Source organism: Ceratotherium simum, chromosome 8, assembly GCF_057802395.1.
Source record: "Ceratotherium simum simum isolate JZ-2026a chromosome 8, ASM5780239v1, whole genome shotgun sequence".
Classification (NCBI taxonomy): Eukaryota; Metazoa; Chordata; class Mammalia; order Perissodactyla; family Rhinocerotidae; genus Ceratotherium; species Ceratotherium simum.
Window position 1 is genome coordinate 85,330,471 of NC_141907.1, and position 17,986 is coordinate 85,348,456.

A 17,986-nucleotide genomic window follows, 5' to 3' on the forward strand; every position below is an offset into this window, starting at 1 on the left:
GGTATTTATCCAAAACACATGAAATCAACAGTTCGAAGAGATTTATGCACCCCTACGTTCACTGCAGCAACATTCACCATAGCCAAGACTTGGAAACAACCTATATGCCCATCAACAGAGGAATGGATAAAGAAGACGTGGTACAGATATATATATAGATATAAATATATCTACCTATAAATATACACAATGGAATACTACTCAGCCAAAAAAAGAGATGAAATCTTGCCATTTGCGACAACATGGATGGACCTTGAGGGTATTTTGCTAAGCAAAGTAAGTCAGACAGAGAAAGACAAATACCATACGACCTCACTCATATGTGGAAGATAAGCAAACAAACACATAGATACAGAGAATGGATTAGTCATTATCAGAGGGGAAGGGGGTGGGGGAAGGTGAAAGGGGTAAAGGGGCACATGTGTACGGTGATGGATGGCAACTAGACTTTTGGTGGTGAACATGATGCAGTCTATACAGAAGCTGAAATATAATGATGTACACCTGAACTTTATATGTTATAAACCAATGTGACCTCCATAAAAATAAATACATACATACACACGTACGTGCGCACACACACACAGAAGCTTTTGAATGCATATAACTGTTACTAGTGATTATCTCTGAGTAGTGGGGTTACAGGAGCTTTATTGGTTTCTTCTTTTCCTACAAAGATCTGTATTGCTATTTTGATAAGAAATATATTTTTTTTCACAAAATATTTTAAAGTATTTGCTTACCTTAGCTGATTTTTCAATACTTAAGCCTCCATCCAGTTTAAAAAGAATTGTCATGTTGTACCCAGTCTGGTTTCCATGTCCATGAGGCCACCAAGTTTCTACAGCAATATTCTTTTAAAAAATAATATAAGTCATTCTAAGAAATCTGTGGCATATTTTCAGCAAAATAGTATAGTGATTCAGAGCATTATATCAATTTTTCAGAGTCAAGCACAGACATTCTAGTTTCTAAGACAATATAAATCTCGCTCCCTGTATCATGCCAAACTGTACCAATCCATAGATAATATTTAAAAATCAACATGCTAGGTTTTAGCATATTAATATACCAAAAGAGAAGGGAAAGAACAGAACAACACAGATATTCAGAAACACAACTCTTCCCATTTGTAACACTCAAACTTGCATTTATTCCTCATTCTCAACATGCAGAACGGGACTATGAGACTGACTCTTCTTTCAAGCCCAAAACTAGAAACCCTTTGAGTTTTTACTTTATCTGAACAGTTACTGAACGTTAACTTGCTCCAACCTTTTCAGTCCACAATTATCAATTAGAAGAATAAAAAGAAAGACAAAGAAAAAGTAAAATCCAGCCCATGCCTACCCAGGAAAGAGGAGTTTAGAATTAGAATTCTGTGTGTAGAATAAGCACCAATGTTCAAAATAATTTACAGGTACCAAAAATATTCACTGTATTTAAATATAATGCTTAGAATGCATTTTGGATTTAGGATACTGCAAATACTGCAGAAAGATTAAAATATAACACACCTGACTTCTTGGGAGGAAAGGACGCCAAATTAATCACATATTCTCCATTTTCTTAATCTTAAAATTTGGGAAAATCATTCCTTAGCTCACACACACAAAAAATATATGATACGTTAAAAGTGAAGGAGAAAATGGAAAAACTACATTTTTCTTTCATACTCAGTCCATTCTTTCTAACCATTTCTTTTGAACAGCATTGCTTTTCATCTAGTACTTCTCAGGAAGTGCCATCATTCACCTTGTTAATTTTCACAAAGAGCTCAACAATCCTCTCCCCAGGCTGAAGGTCAATGCTGTGCGTCTGCTGTGTTTGCAGTTTAGGGAGGGCTACAATCACTTGACCATAAACTGGCTTTGAGCTGACAACATCAAAAGAAGACTCTATTTCAAGATTCCACTCCTGGGCACGGTTATCTACGGCATAAAGAGAAGAAAAAACATATATATATAACATGCTAAGCATTATCGCTCACGCCTTAGGATTCATTGAAGAAAAGGCCAAAGCAGCTTCTGAACTAGTAAGTGTTTCACAAGTGCTGTCATGATAAAAAGTACATAGACATTCTCTTTTGATCTTTAGAATTTAATCCTTCATTCTAAAGAAGAACCAAAATTATATATTTTATATATACTTCTACTCTAAAAATGTTACCATCATAAGTCATAAAAACTTTACAAGTAGAGCACAAATAGAAAATTACAAATGAAAAGATGGCATAAATTTTCCAAGATTGATACATGCCTGTTCCTTTTCATAAAGTAAAAATACTGAGCATTTTTAAGCCATATGATAAAGTATAAACTTAGATGTATTAGAATTAATCAAATGTGAAAAAAGAGGTGTATTTTAAACGTAGCATATTTACCCAAGAAGTATTTACTGAGCTCCTTCCATGTGCCACGGACCTTGCTAAGTGATGGGAATTAAACAGTGACCAGGATAAACATGGCCCCTGCCTTCATGAGTGGTCTAACGAGATAAAGATGAGTACAAAATTGTGACAACACTAAGATGGGAGAAACAAAAGGCTGTTCCAAGAAAATATTCACCAGAAGGAAGGACACCTAACTTACAGAGGGTGAGCTATCTAGCTGAGCCCAGAAGGACGCTTTAGCTAAGTTTAGAGGAAGACGCCAAGTATTCCAGGCCTGCAAAAGCAAGTGTGAAGAGCCGTCAATGAGAAAGAGCCATGCCACAGCGAGGACCTGAGCGGTGACGAAACCAGCAAGGGCGAGCAGCACGACGGAGGTGCACGCAGGTCCAGCTCACGCTGGCTTGTGTGTGGAGTCTGGCAACCTCACTCTAGATCAGTGGGGAGCCACTGAGGATTTTTCATCAAAAAGGATGCATGATCAGATTTGCATTTTAAAAATAAATCACTAGGGGCCCCAGCACAGTGACATACCAGGATGCAAACGGAAGAAGCAGAGACACGAAATTTCTGTCTGTGCACAAAGGGATGGGAAGTGCCATCTGGAAAACTCAGGAATGGAGAGGAGGAAAAGAGAAAGAAGAGGGAGCAAGGCTAAGAGGAAGGCGATGGGGAGAAAAGAAAGAAGAGGCAGCTGCTAAGGAACGGGACTCGGGGTGTGGAGTCTGGGATGGCGCAGAACGTTTCAAGAGGGTTTTGAAGCAGTGTTTTATATTATGTGCAATACAACCCCTCCCTCCATCATCCATTAAATTTACATTGTTTGTTTAACGTCTCCAGAATTGTCTTTGTGTTTTTGTTTGTTTTAAATTAAGAAATGTCTTTTCTGTTGTTGCTGCAGGGAAAGAGTCGCACTGAGCTAACATCTGTTGCCCATCTTCCTCTTTTTTTTTTTTCCCTCCCCAAAGCCCCAGTACATGGTTGTGTATTCTAGTTGTAAGTCCTCCTAGTTCCTCTATGTGAGCCACTGCCACAGCACAGCAACTGACAGACAGGTGGTGTGGTTCTGCAACTGGGAAATGAACCCGGGCCGCCACAGCAGTGAGAACACCGAACTTTAACCACTAGGCCATCTGGGCTGGCTCTGGTCTGGGTTTTTAACAAGACAATATGTCAAGGTAGGCTTTGGGCAAGGGCAGGGTGGAAAAGCAGACCCATATTTTTCAGGTTACACAGGAGAAACCAGAGATGAAGTGCCCAAAAAGCCTGGATGGGCAGTGTGTCAGAGCCACCAACGAAAGTTCTCATTCTTTACTGTCACCAAAAGGAGAAGAGTAGCGACTGGTGCAGGTGCACTTAAGTTTGTATGCTTCATGGCAAGAAACTGAGGGAGTTCCTGTTTAGTGGCTTCTATTTTTCTCTCTGAAGAAGGGACAGGAGAAGGTTATCAGCTGAGAAATATCTTAGGGACCCTTCTCCTACAATAAGGAGGGGACTGATAATCATGGCTTTACTGCAAAAGAAAGAAAAGATAAGTTTGTGTGCTGATCAATGACCAAAGACTTAGCACCTAGCATTCCTTACAAATGTAGACGCACAGGAGACCTGTCCTCAAGACGGCCACACCACATCTCAGCATCTGCACCTCACACCAGCCAGAAGGACAGATGGCTTTCATGCACACGGAAGTAAAACTAATCCAGGACTTAAGAACTGTTTTTATTTATTGAATGATTCATACTTAGGAACACTAGTCAATGAGCCCTGAATCAGGTTTGTTCTGACCCAGCCAATTTTGCAGTTTACCCACCCATAGCCTCCAAGTTTTCCTAAGAAACAACGAAACATACCAAGACAACCACATCTTTTTGATAAAGATACTTTTCTCCTACCAAGTATACAGTAAGTCTCTCAGTTTTCCCTTTACGGCATTTTTATTGTATTTAAATAGAATCACACACTCCAATCTTATTCAAAGCTATTTATTTTCTAAAATATCCCTAAATCTTTGACAGTTACGTGTCCTTTAGCTCCCTATCATATTCCCTCTGGCTTCCCTTACTGTCTCTTATTTCAACAAATAATAATAGATAACATTTATCAAGACCTTACGACGAGCTAGGCATTGTTTTATGCTCGCAACACGTATTAACTTACTTAAGCATCACAACATGGCTATAAGGTAAATTCTATTATCATCATTTCATATGAGATGAGAAAACTGAGGCATAGAGAAGTTAGGTAACTTGCCCAATGTCACACAGCTAGTTAAGTGGCAGAGCTTGGATATGAACCAAGACAGTCTTAAACCAGACACTGTACACTTAACCCCTAAGTTATGCCCATTTCACCCAAACAATTTCCCCAAAACCATCTTTTAGTGGTGCTCAAGATTTTTACGGTGGTGAGGGGGTCTTATTACATAGGGGAGCATTTGTTCTACCGACATCGAGCTCTGATCGACATCAAATATGTCTTTTGGCTGAGTCTTCAAGCACAACAGCACAGATTCATAGAACTTTCACACTAGAAGTATGCTGAAGGCTCACCTAGCCTACTTTCTGGTGATGTCTGATTCCCTCTAGACCTTAGGCTGGCCAACTATGGTCCTTGGGCCAAATCTGGCCTACCTCCTATTTTTATAAATAAAATTTTATTGGAGCACAGCTATTATGGACTGAACTGTGTCTCCCCCCTACCCCCCACAAAAAATTAATATGTTGAAGCCCTAATCCCCAATGTGATTATATTTGGAGAAAAGATCTTGAGGTAATTAAGATAAATGAGGTCATAAGGGTGGTACCCTAATCTGACAGGACTGTGGCCTTATAAGAAGAGGAAGAGATTGGGGCCGGCCCTGTGGCTTGGCAGTTAAGTGCGCACACTCTGCTACTGGCAGCCCGGGTTTGGATCCCGGGCACGCACCGACGCACCACTTCTCTGGCCACGCTGAGGTGGCATCCCACATACAGCAACTAGAAGGATGTGCAACTATGACATACAACTATCTACTGGGGCTTTGGGGAAAAAAAGGAGGAGGATTGGCAATAGACCTTAGGTCAGAGCCGGTCTTCCTCAGCAAAAAAAAAGAGGAGGATTAGCATGGATGTTAGCTCAGGGCTGATCTTCCTCACAAAAAAAAAAAAGAAGAGGAAGAGGAAGAGATCTACCTATCTATCTACCTTTCTTTCTCTCCCCACCCCACCCCCATCATGTGAGGACACAGCAAGAAAGGTGGCATCTGCCAGCCAGGAAGAGAGCCCTGACCGCAAACTTAATCAGCCAGCACCTTGACCTTGGACTTCCTAGCTCCCAGAACTCTGAGAAATCAATTTCTGCTGTTGAAGCCACTCCGTCTATGGTACTCTGTCATGGCAGCCCGAGCAGCCTAAGACAACAGCCAGGCCCCTCTGTTCACATACTGCCTTTGGTCGCCTTTGCACTACAAGGGCAGAGCTGAGCAGTTGCAACAAAGGCCACAGGGCCAAAAAGCCTAAAATATTTACTATCTGACCCTTTACAGGAAAAGTTTGCTGATCCCTACCCTAGAATATTTCCCCAAAAAGGCCACTCTAAACTTCCTTTAATATCTGTAATGACAAAAACCTCTGCCTCACAAAATAGCTTTCCCTTTTTGCTGGTCTTGGCTATTGTCAAGTCATTCTTTACACTGATTTGAAATCCACTTTTCTTTAATTTCCACCTAAAGATTTTAGTTCTGCCATCTAGGCACCTCCTACCAACCAACGACCACCAAGTTCAAACTGGCTCCTTTGCTGTTTCCTATGACTTCCTCTTCAGTGGAGAATCAGCTGCTTGTAAGGGCCTCTGGCAGGAAGACAGAGCAGTTCCCAAAGGTTACTGGTAAAACTCCCCAGCTTCTATTGCTTCTAACACGGAAAGTTCTACAGTAAATCGGCACTCCTTTGGAGCTCATCCTGTTAACTCCCTTCGGTGCCACCAAACGAAAAACTAAGGCTGTGGAATTTAAAACCCAATATGAAGATTTACAAGCCTATCACATCGTCACCAGATACACTATACCAACATATTTTGCCCTCTCTTCTTCCAAACGGAGTACAACCCTTCCTTCCAGAAGCCACGGAGAATTCAAGTAGTTTAAGTTCACAAAGCACATTTCGAGTCTTAAATAATTAATAATTCTCCTGGCATTATCTGGTCACTTCCTTTCACTTGCTAATTTTAAAATATATAATCCTATTTCTAGTTGAGGAGAGCTCCCTCTTACAAATTAAGACCCATTTCTAGAATACAGCTTCCTACTATATCTCTCCCAGCATTAACAATGCTACCCTTTCCTTTTTTTTTTTTTTTGTGAGGAAGATCAGCCCTGAGCTAACATCCATGCTAATCCTCCTCTTTTTTTTTGCTGAGGAAGACCGGCTCTGACCTAAGGTCTATTGCCAATCCTCCTCCTTTTTTTTTTTCCCCAAAGCCCCAGTAGATAGTTGTATGTCATAGTTGCACATCCTTCTAGTTGCTGTATGTGGGACGCGGCCTCAGCATAGCCGGAGAAGCGGTACGTCCGTGCGCGCCCGGGATCCGAACCCGGGCCACCAGTAGCGGAGCGTACACACTTAACCGCTAAGCCACGGGGCCAGCCCAAAGCTACCCTTTCCTAAAGAATACCTACCACCCCCAGCTCTCCTGAAGTGGAAAGCAAGATCACTTCAAAAACGGATAAAGTACTGGGGATGGGGATAGGAAGGAAGAAAGATCATTAAATGACTCAAAATCCCCTCCCAGGTCTCCCTGCCAGTTAACAACAAGTTTTGCATCCTCTCCTCACCCTGACTAACCAACTCTGGGCCCAAACAGGACAGGAACTTTTTATCAAACAGGGTGGAAAGGCAAGGCCGCCCTGCTCTCCTGACAGCTTGAGCCCTTCCCTGGCCTGCAGACCAATGCTGTCCATGCCGCTGTCCTGCCCCCGCAGTCGTTTCATGTACCCTCAACGAGGCAGGCAGCCCAAAGGATGGTAGAGAATGTGTTCTGGCCACTGACTCATTTTAAGCCTTGTCCAAAGTGGACTCAGCGGGGTTTCTTTTAAAAACAAATCAACCAACCAACCATCAGGAGTCTGACTTGGACGGGAAGTTGTAGAAAGAGTAAGTAGCTGCACAGCCTGATTCACGTGTGCTGCTTCTCCAAGCACACGACCCTCAAGACAACGCCAGTGTGTGTAGATGTGGCCAATATGTTAACCTTTAAATCCCCTAAAATACGCCAGCTCCTTTTATATTCCTATCCAGTCTACTTCTTTGTCAAAATATGGTCAGGAAAGTAAAGAAAACAGTTTTAGTCAGTTGTCTAAGAGAAAAAGAAAGTATAAGAAGACACGGAAGTAGAAAAATAAGAAGGTGGCTGAGGTACATTAATTCAAGGGTATCCATAACTCCCAGAAAGACTCGCTCTCAAACTATACCCTGAGCCTTCACTTTAACTGACTGTAATGAAGCGTCAAGTATCAATGTCTTCAGTTAGTCCAACGTCCAGCTTCAAGAAAACCTGGGTTCTCCCACACTTCTACCCTCACTAGGCTCTAATGTCTGCTGTAATTTACAAACACAGGGAAAGAACCGGGGACTGTTAGAGACCGAAGAGCCCTGGCAACCTCCTAGTCACTGTGTAGACGAGGTCTCTGACGCCCTGACCGCAGAACCTAGTCCAGAAGCTCCCAAGCCAGTGGACAGGACGAGGGCCCAGGCTTCCTGACTAGTGCTCTCTACCTTCACCTACCAAAAAGAGAGACACTAGCAGGCACACACTGAAATTTGTATATAACAATGAGGAAAACCAAAAGCAAAGTTACTTTTTGCCTTTCAGAGTCCTAAATCCAAATATCAAATACACTCAACGTGAAACAAAGCCTTTGGGGTGACTGTGACAATACAATGTTAGCCTCTTAATAAGAGGGTCTTTGTAAAAAAGAAAGAACACTGAAATCTACAGACATAGAGAATGTGTCTGACCCTCCACTAAATGCACTGAATCATACAGTGCCACAGTTCCTTCGTTTGTTAAAATACATCTTTGTGACCTAAACTACCCAACGAGGGCATGACGACAGTTACGTGAGCATTTCTGTCCAACAGGGGAAATACATTTCTTGAATAATTACTGTCTGTAACCTTTAATTATATATTATACCCAAAATAAATTATACCCACTATAAATTATACCCAAAACCCCAAAAACAAAGGTGTTGAAGCTACTTAGAGAAACAAAATACACCCAAAGGTCACAGTTAAAAAGAACATAGGACGGATCTAGGGGTTAAGAACTAGCAGGGAAATGGAGGAACACTCAGGTCAGCATGGGACAGATCTGCAGATGATGCAAGACTGCTTATGTAAGAGGAAAAAGATGCTTCATCTCACTGGGGGAAAAGCAACTCAAAGATGGCTGCCCGGATTGCTTCGCCCTGCCCAGCTCCTCACAGCTCCTCCTTTTGCAGGCTGGCTTCCTCTTGCATCTTTAATGCATGATGGAAAGCTGCAGTGAAAAGGTAGTCCTGTGCATGTGAAGAAACAGCAATGACAACAAGCTGAAATGACCAAGCTACAGAATGTTTAAATTCAAACGTAAGATAGTTTCCTGTGCTCCCAATCGAATTATAGGACAGACTTCAGCAGCTGCTTTTCAAAGAGCAAACAGCTCACATTAACCAGCAAAGCAGGCTCACTGTTTGTTACAACAGCTGTTTCCCCAACTGTTTCCCCATCTTTACCAAGCAGAAAGATCTCCCTGTCCTACTCAGCAGGACAAAATCCTCAACAACGAAATCAAGGCAAACGAGACACAAAGCAAAATCCCCCCAAAACAAAGACAAATTGGTAAATTTCAGAGGAAAAATCTACCTAGGCAAGAAGGCAACTAATTAGAGGAGAGATTATTCAAGCAACCCACCTACTCATAAAGATATTTTCATGGGTCAAGACTATCATTTTATGGGTAAAGTAATTCAAAGAATGAATGAAAAAGTGATTCAAAATGAATATAAGAAAAAAATGAATGCATGCTTACATTAAAAAATGCATGCATCAAACAACGCACTAAGCAAGACTGACAAATCTTTGCTCTATTGTAATATTATATGCTCTGTATTAAGCCTGTAAGCAAACGGCAACAATAATCTTCAATACGGGCCTCTGTTGGGCAGGCCAAGGTCTAGCTGAGAGCCAGACTCACTCCTCCAAGTCCAAGGCCAGGTCTTGGAGAACAAAGGAGCGGGTGCTCTAGGCTGAGGCCGCAGGGTGGGAGAAGGCAGTGTCTCTGAGGTGGTGGAAGTGCCCAAGCACAGGTCAAAGGCCCACAGCTCGCCTCCGCTCAAAAGGAGCAGTCACATGTTGAAAAATGTCTCTGTACTATTTTTTTCTAACTGTGGTAACAAAAAATTAAACAATGTAGTGTTTCATCAGAACATATTTACTATATATTTGGAGTTAGTACGTTTATGTAACCTGATGAAAAACTCATAAAACTAGACAATCATCCCTCCCTAATAATTTTATGGCCTAATGTGAACAATTCACATCAGATTACAAATATGAAAGACCTAGAATGGAGAAGATAATCCCTAAATGAATACATGTCTCTCTCTCTCACACACCCACCACCCACCACCCCCACTAGCACACAGAATCTGCATTTTTGGCCAGATGATTTGCATATAAATGTCCGAATTTTCGGAATTAGGGCATCTACCCCTTTGGAATCCCAAATCCAGCCCAGACTTTCCCCTCCCCTCCCCCAGCGGATGGGGTCAGTCCCCCACCCTCTCCCCAAGGGAAAAGAACAGCAGAATCTTGCTGGGTTTCCAAAATCAATAAAAAGAATCTGGGCTTCCCTTTTCAATACCAGGGTCAATCTTTCACAGTTTAAAATATTGAAAATAGCTACTGCTATTTAAAACCTGATTAGAATACTTCGGGGCTAAGGATGAATCATTCCAATAAATATTTTCTAATGAGGTTTTAAAGAAAGTCATATCAATGAACAGGTATCTCTTAATATCTAGATAAATAAGAGATAATGGGAGTAATTCTTGTTTTCTCTTGACCACAACATTTTTTTAAAATATAAATTTGTTTTTATTATCTTAAACATAAAGAATATGTGAAAATCATTTAGGAAACTGAGGTTAGGGCAAAATCAAACAAACGACCACAGGATATTGAAAAGTGCCAAAGTTTAGAAACCACTATATTAAGGACTGAGAAAGCAGAAAAGAAGAAAAATACATAGATATACATATATACACATATATGAAGTAAATTAATTCACAGGAATTTCAAGTTAATTTTTTAAAGTCTAACAACCTTTTTTCTGTCACACTATTCACAATTAAATTGGGGAATTATGGTTGATCATTTGATCTTTGGGGTAAACTCACTAAGTTTAAATTAAGAAATAAATTGAACACTTGGAAAAGCAAAAAAGTTCCTCTTTCTAGTCTCAATAGGGAGAAAACAGAAAGAGCCACACAAATTAGCTTAGCCTTTCATAATGAGCTGGCTGAAATTACTAGATGGGATTGGTTTGTTTTAACTAGTTTCTTTCCTAACTACGGAAACAATACAGGCTCAATACAGAAATTTAGAAAAGATGACTGAGCAGAAGAATAAAATACAAACTATCTGTAGAATATCACTCAGAGATAGCCACTGTTTGCATTAGTTTTGATCAACCTCATTACACACTTAAGTTTTAAAAATTAATATATTTGATTTTAAATAAAATTATCTGTATCTGTTTTTGATTCTGAACTAATCTTTTTTTTTTAATTTTTAGTAACTCTCACAATGCCTGCCTCATAGTATGTACCAAATAAATGCATAAAAGTACCCAGAATATATTGGCTTTTCCTCATTTTGTTTTTTTGGGGAAGAAGATTGGCCCTGCGCTAACATCTGTTGCCAATCTTCCTCTTTTTTTCTTTTTTCTCCCCAAAGCCCCAGTACATCGTTGTGCATCACAGTTGCAGAGTTGTAGCTTTTCTATGTGGGACGCTGCCTCAGCATGGCCTGATGAGCGGTGAGTAGGTCCGCGCCCAGGATCCGAACCAGCGAACCCCTGGCCGCTAAAGTGGAACGTGCAAACTCAACTGTTACACCACCAGGCTGGCCCCCGGCTTATCCTCTTTATTTTTCACCTTTTCAACTTCTATTGATTTCGGTGATGACTGCTGTCTTCCAAATACAAACCGAAAAAAAATTCTGAAAAAACTCATAAAGGAAGTTCCTCTCCTAATGCTTTCCTAAGTTTATGCTTCCATTTTCTTTATTACCTCAAATAACCAAATTGAAATTATAAAATTAATCAGAAATATAAAAATCACTGCTTAATACACACAGGGCACAGGTGAACAGGAAACATATTTTTCTCTACGTTAAGTACAAAATATATTGCTGCCATAAAACGACAAAACTGTAGTTGATGTGGAGAACTGATTATACTGATCAAAATTAAATTTTAAGCATCACTTAAATTGAGTTAATTCAAATAAAATTCACCCAGTCACTAGTAACTAATAAACAGAACTTGACTCATATTCAGCAAGAAATGTTTAGCTTCATATTCAAAATTTTAAATTAAACTAGAGCAACAATGGAGAAAAGAAAGTCTCTTCAACAAATGGTGCTGGGAAAACTGGATAGCCACATGCGAAAAAATGAAAGTAGACCCTTACCTTACACCATACACACAAATTAACTCCAAATGGATTAAAGACTTGAATGTAAGACCTGAAACTATGAAACTTCTAGAAGAAAACATAGGCAGTACACTCTTCGACATCGGTCTTAGCAACATATTTTCAAGCACCATGTCTGACCGGGCAAGAGCAACAATAGAAAAAATAAACAAATAGGACTACATCAAACTAAAAAGCTTCTGCACAGCAAAGGAAACCATCAACAAAACGAAAAGACAACCTAACAAATGGAAGAAGATATTTGCAAACCATATATCTGATAAGGGGTTAATCTCCAAAACATATAAAGAACACATGCATCTCAACAACAAAAAAACTAACAACCCAATCAAAAAATGGGCAAAAGACCTGAACAGACATTTCTGCAAAGAAGATATACAGATGGCCAACAGACACATGAAAAGATGTTCAAAATCATTAACTATCAGGGAAATGCAAATCAAAACTACAATGAGATATCACCCCACGCCCGTCAGAATGGCTATAATTAACAAGACAGGAAACAACATGTTTTGGAGAGGATGTGGAGAGAAGGGAACTCTCATACACTGCTGGTGGGAGTGCAAACTGGTGCAGCCACTATGGAAAACAGTATGGAGATTCCTCAAAAAATCAAGGATAGAACTACCATACCATCCAGCTATTCCACTGCTGGGTATTTATCCAAAGAACTTGAAAACACCAATGCATAAAGATACACGCACCCCTGTGTTCACTGCAGCGTTATTCACAATAGCCAAGACTTGGAAGCAACCTAAGTGCCCACCAAGGGATAAATGGATAAAGAAGATGTGGTATATATACACAATGGAATACTACTCAACCATAAGAAACGATGAAATCCAGCCATTTGTGACAACATGGATGGACATTGAGGGTATAATGCAAAGTGAAATAAGTCAGAGGGAGAAGGTCAAATACCATATGATTTCCTTCATTAAGTAGTAGAAAGTAACAACAATAAACAAACACATAGAGACAGAGATTGGATTGGTGATTACCAGAGTGGAAGGGGGGAGGGAGGAGGGCCAAAGGGATAATTCGGCACATGTGTGTGGTGATGGGTTGTAATTAGTATTTTGGTGGTGAACATGATGTAATCTATGCAGAAATAGAAGTATAATGATGTACACCTGAAATTTATACAATGTTATAAACCAATGTCACTGCAATAAACAAAAAATTAAAAAAAATAAAATTAATTAATTAATTAATTAAACTAGAGCAGTCTTATTCAAATTTTTTCAGATATCAGTGTATCTGGAACTCAGCACTTTTTGCAAACCATCTAAAACATTCATTAAGCTTTAAAACTATTAAATAAATAACTTGCTGCAAAATCCGACCCCTTCTTACACTAGGTTTTATTATATATACCTAAGAAAAATTATGGGTGGGGACTAACCACTATTTGATTTTAGTAGCAAACTCAGTTCAGATTACACCTCCAAAGAACAGTGTGAGAAGCACTAAACTAGAGAGCTATAAACAGCCACATTTATATGTGCAATTTAAATCAGATCTTCTAATGCCTTTTCAACATTTAAAAATGCAGCAGCACCTAATAACCTTCTCAATTATCAGGCACCTCTGATTTGCTTTGTCTTCTGCCTTCAGGACACACAGATGGGCTCAGAGGTCAGCAGCTCTTGTGCTGCCACACGTCCTCCCTCCCTGACTTCCTGGAGGAGGGAGCAGCAGGAGCCGTCATCTACGACCCCACCCACCCCACCTTCACCCTGACTCCCCTAACTCCTCAAATCCTCACTGAGCTGTGATTTTCTGAACTACCGGGGCTCCCATCCCAGAGGACCATGACGCCGTCTTGTCTGGTTTGGTAATTGTTTCTCTCCCCGTGCCCACTCCACTCACGTCAGGGAGGTCAGCACACGCAACTACATTCTCTTGCAACGCCAAACACACACAGCGCCAGACAAAGGACTCACCACTGACGGCTGTTAACTGATTCACTGACATCAGGGAAATTTCTGAGGTTTTATTCAGCGCTCCTTTCTTGTGAATAGTTCCTTCAACTGCAAAAGTAGTATTCTTTACCTTACAAAACTTTCTGTATGCCTTGTTTGCCTTGCAGTTTATTTTCAACTCTTACATGGCTGGTGTGCCAGGGCCTCCAGAGGAGAAAATGTGCAGCGACAGAAAGTCAGCCCAGTGGCCCGAGCAGCCGAGGGCCCCATCGGGGGAGCTCTGGCAGCCTCGGGCAGGCAGCAGCAGGGGCACCAGCAGCAGGCCCAGCTCTTCTGAGAAAGAAGACTTAGCTCGGGGAAACTCAGAGCTGCCCTCCTTCCTTCCCTCCCTTCCTTTCTTTCTTCTTGTTCAAAAAACATTAAAAGGTATCTACCTACTTACTTATCTGCTTTATACTATAAATTTTCATGACAAATCACAGTTTATATATATTTTTCACTTTTATAAACTTAGTGTACCACAAAATTTTTTTTAAAAAGTCTCTGAAAAGTATGTCTGTATATTCAAATTGTAAACCCAATTCTTGTAGCACAGTGGAGGTTCAAAAAAGAACAAGAAACACTTCAAAAACAAGAAATCACATCTCTTAGCTTACCATATATAGGGGAAAATGTGAAGTAGTTCAGATGACAAATATTATAGGCTTCAATTCTAACATCTTTCCAGATGCCTTGGGTAGGAAAGGAAGGCCCCCAGTCCCAACTAAATGAACACTGCTCCTGTAATTTCAAAGTGATAAAGAAACAAAAAGAAGATTCTGATTACCATAAAATTTAAACATTATGAAACACCTTTTCTTTTAAAATATTATATATATATATATACATTAGTTGGCTAGGGCTGCCACAACAAAATACCAGACTGGGCAGTTTAAACAACAGAAATTTATTTTCTCACAGTTGTGGAGGCTGGATGTCCAAGATCAAGGTGTTGGCAGGTGTGGTTTCTTCTGCAGCCTCTCCCCTGGGCTTGCAGATGGCTGCCTTCCCACTGTGCCCTCACACGCACACACCCCTAGCATCTCTCTGTGCTGTCCAAATTCCGTCTTCTTATAGGGACATCATTCATATTGGATTAGGGCCCACCCTAACAGTCTCATTTTAACTGAATCACCTCTTTAAAGACCTTATCTCCAAATAGGGTTACATTTTGAGTTACTGAGGGTTAGGACTTCAACATATGAGTTTGAGGGGCACATAATCAAGTCCCTAGTAGTGTGTGTGTGTGTGTGTGTGTGTGTGTGTCCTATATACAGCATCTGAAATGGCCCACAACGATCCCCTCCTGGTATTCATGTCCCTGTGTAATCCCCTCCCTTTGAGTATGGATCAGACCTAGTGAATCACTTCTAACCCACAGAATACAGCAGAGGTGAGATCACTCCCAAAATTAGGTCATAGAAACCTGCCTCGTCTGTTCTAGGCACTCTCCCCCATGCTCCCCTGGCCAGGCTGTGAGGCAGCTCTGTGGAAAGCCCACGGGTGAGCTTGGAAGCCAATCTGAGGCCTGCCGCAACCACAGGAGAGAGCCAGGCATAGACAGTGCTGCCCGGTCGAGTCGTGAGCGGACCGCAGCCCTGACCCACAGCCTCACTGTGACCTCGTAACGGACCCTGAGCCAGAGGCACCTGCAGATTCCAAGCTGACAGAACCTATGATAAGAAATGTTGCGTTAAGCTGATAAGTTTTGGCATAATTCGTTACACAATAGATAACTAATACAATGACTAATATGTCAACCTATGCAACATAGTTAAATTTGGCAGAAATGTTCTAAGAACATAAAATCTAATTACGTACGTTTATTCTTCAAAAGCATATTACATTGAAGCAACACAACAGTAATAGCTACTCTTTAAACATCTCCAAAATATTTCTGAACTGACCATTATATTTAAATATAATAACTATAAAGAATATTGTGTTTAAATGTAATAACTATGAAAAAGGAGGAAACATATTGAAAGATAAAGATATTTATAAATAGGTTTAAGAAACTCTAGCTAGACTTGCCAAACCCTATTTCTTCCAGTATGAATTCAGAAGTGCTTGCTTCTGAACTTATAGCCCAAAAACAAGCAGTTCAAAATTCAGACACTGACACAGGTGGCCAGGGCAGACATCTTATCCAATCTTATTCAGCCTGGCCACCTGTCTCTCCCTTCAGACATTCAATTTCCATATTAATTTACAAAGATTCAAATTCAAAAGTAGGAAATGGGTCTCAAAATAATTCCTGTTTCAAGCAGAATTTTTTGAATTTCTACTTCTTAAAAGAAAAAAAATATTTTCAAAACACAGTTAATTAAAATGTGTGAGGCTATAAGTTCAGCTTTTTAAAAGGAACAAGCCCCAAGAGGAAGTACTGAGATCTTTCTGAATAGAGCATTTGTAGAATAGAGCCTGAGGATTTGGCCACTGTTCTCATTTAAGTATTATTTCCTAAGCTCTGTATTTATCTAAGACATAGATAAATTAATTTCCATTACAGAGAAAAATAATTAAAACCACTTCATAACGTCCGCATCTGTCTAAATTCACCACTTAAGTATCAGATTCTCATGTTCAGAATGAAAACCATCTGAGGATATTTATTGGAGAGTTTGTTAAGTTCAGATATGTAATTCTTTTATTAGGGATAGGGAGAAGGAGGAAGGCAAAAATATTCAACATCTTATAAGGCCTATTTTCCCTATCAAGGGCTATAAATCACTCCTAGTCATACAACCTCTCCAAATAAAAATTTTCATTTATTCAAAAAATATTTGTGAAGAGCTTTCTATGTTCCAGGCTGGGGGTACACTAATGTACAAAACAGACACAGTCCTTCTGCTTCTAATGCTCACAGTACAGCAAGAAACTCAGGCATGAATCACAAATGCACAGGAGACAGGGAGCAGACAAGGGGCAGGGGCTGTCAAGACAAGCTTCCCAAGCAATAGCGACCTCATATGGGGATCTGAAGGGAGAGCAGCACTGGTCCAATGTGCTTAAGGGAGAGAGAAGTGAAAGCATCCCTTTCAGAAGGAACAGCACGTGCACAGGCCTTGAGGGGAAGAGAATATGACGCATTCCAGGAGATGAACAGAGAAGAATGGGAAGAGGCGAGAAGCCTGGAGAAGTGGGCACGGGCCAGACAGAGCTCTGTTGAAGAGTTTTAAGAAGGGGAGTGCTGGGATGATTTCTGTATTAAAAGAACATTCTGGTTGCTCTGTGAAAAATTAACTGGAGGAAGGCAAATGAGCTTGTTGGGAAACCAGTTAGGCGGCCAAGGTAATAGTTCATGCAAGAAATGATGACAGACTGGACTCACACATGGTAGTAAAAAGGAATAGATTCAAGAACTATTGAAGAGGTCACAGCCACATCATCAAAAAGACTTAGGGATGGATTGGAGGAGGGAAAAAGAGAATCAAAAACAACCCTTAGGGGGCTGGCCCCGTGGCGTAGCAGTTAAGTTTGCACGTTCTGCTTTGGCAGCCCGGGGTTCACAGGTCGGATCCTGGGCACAGACCTACTCACACCACTCATCAAGCCACGCTGAGGCGGCATCCCATAGAGAAGAGCTACAACTCTACAGCTATGATATACAACCATGTACTGGGGCTTTGGGGAGAAAAAAGAAAAAGAGGAAGATTGGCAACAGATGTTAGCGCAGGGCCAGTCTCCCTCAAAAAAAAAAAAAAAAAGCAATGCTTGCTTCTTCAAAAAAGAAAAATATTTCTGCAAACTGTTAAAAATAAATAAATAAATAACCCTTAGGGGGCTGGCCCGGTGGCATAATGGTTGGATTCACACAGTCCGTTTCGACGGCCCAGGCTTCACGGGTTCAGATCCCGAGGGTGGACCTGCGTACCATTTGTCAAGCCATGCTAT

The 17,986-nt window shown here is 40.7% G+C and overlaps 1 protein-coding gene across 2 annotated transcripts in view; it reads right to left on the minus strand.

Moving 5' to 3' along the window:
• MANBA (mannosidase beta) overlaps nt 1–17,986 on the minus strand; it is a 129,452-nt gene that overhangs the window by 89,478 nt on the left and 21,988 nt on the right. For both annotated transcript variants that reach the window (XM_004431004.3, XM_087434651.1), the window contains exons 5-7: nt 14,707–14,830; nt 1,756–1,931; nt 744–854 (exon numbers count right to left, since the gene is read on the minus strand). In XM_004431004.3, coding sequence (XP_004431061.1) covers nt 744–854; nt 1,756–1,931; nt 14,707–14,830 — 411 coding nt within the window. The remainder of the gene's footprint in view (nt 1–743; nt 855–1,755; nt 1,932–14,706; nt 14,831–17,986) is intronic.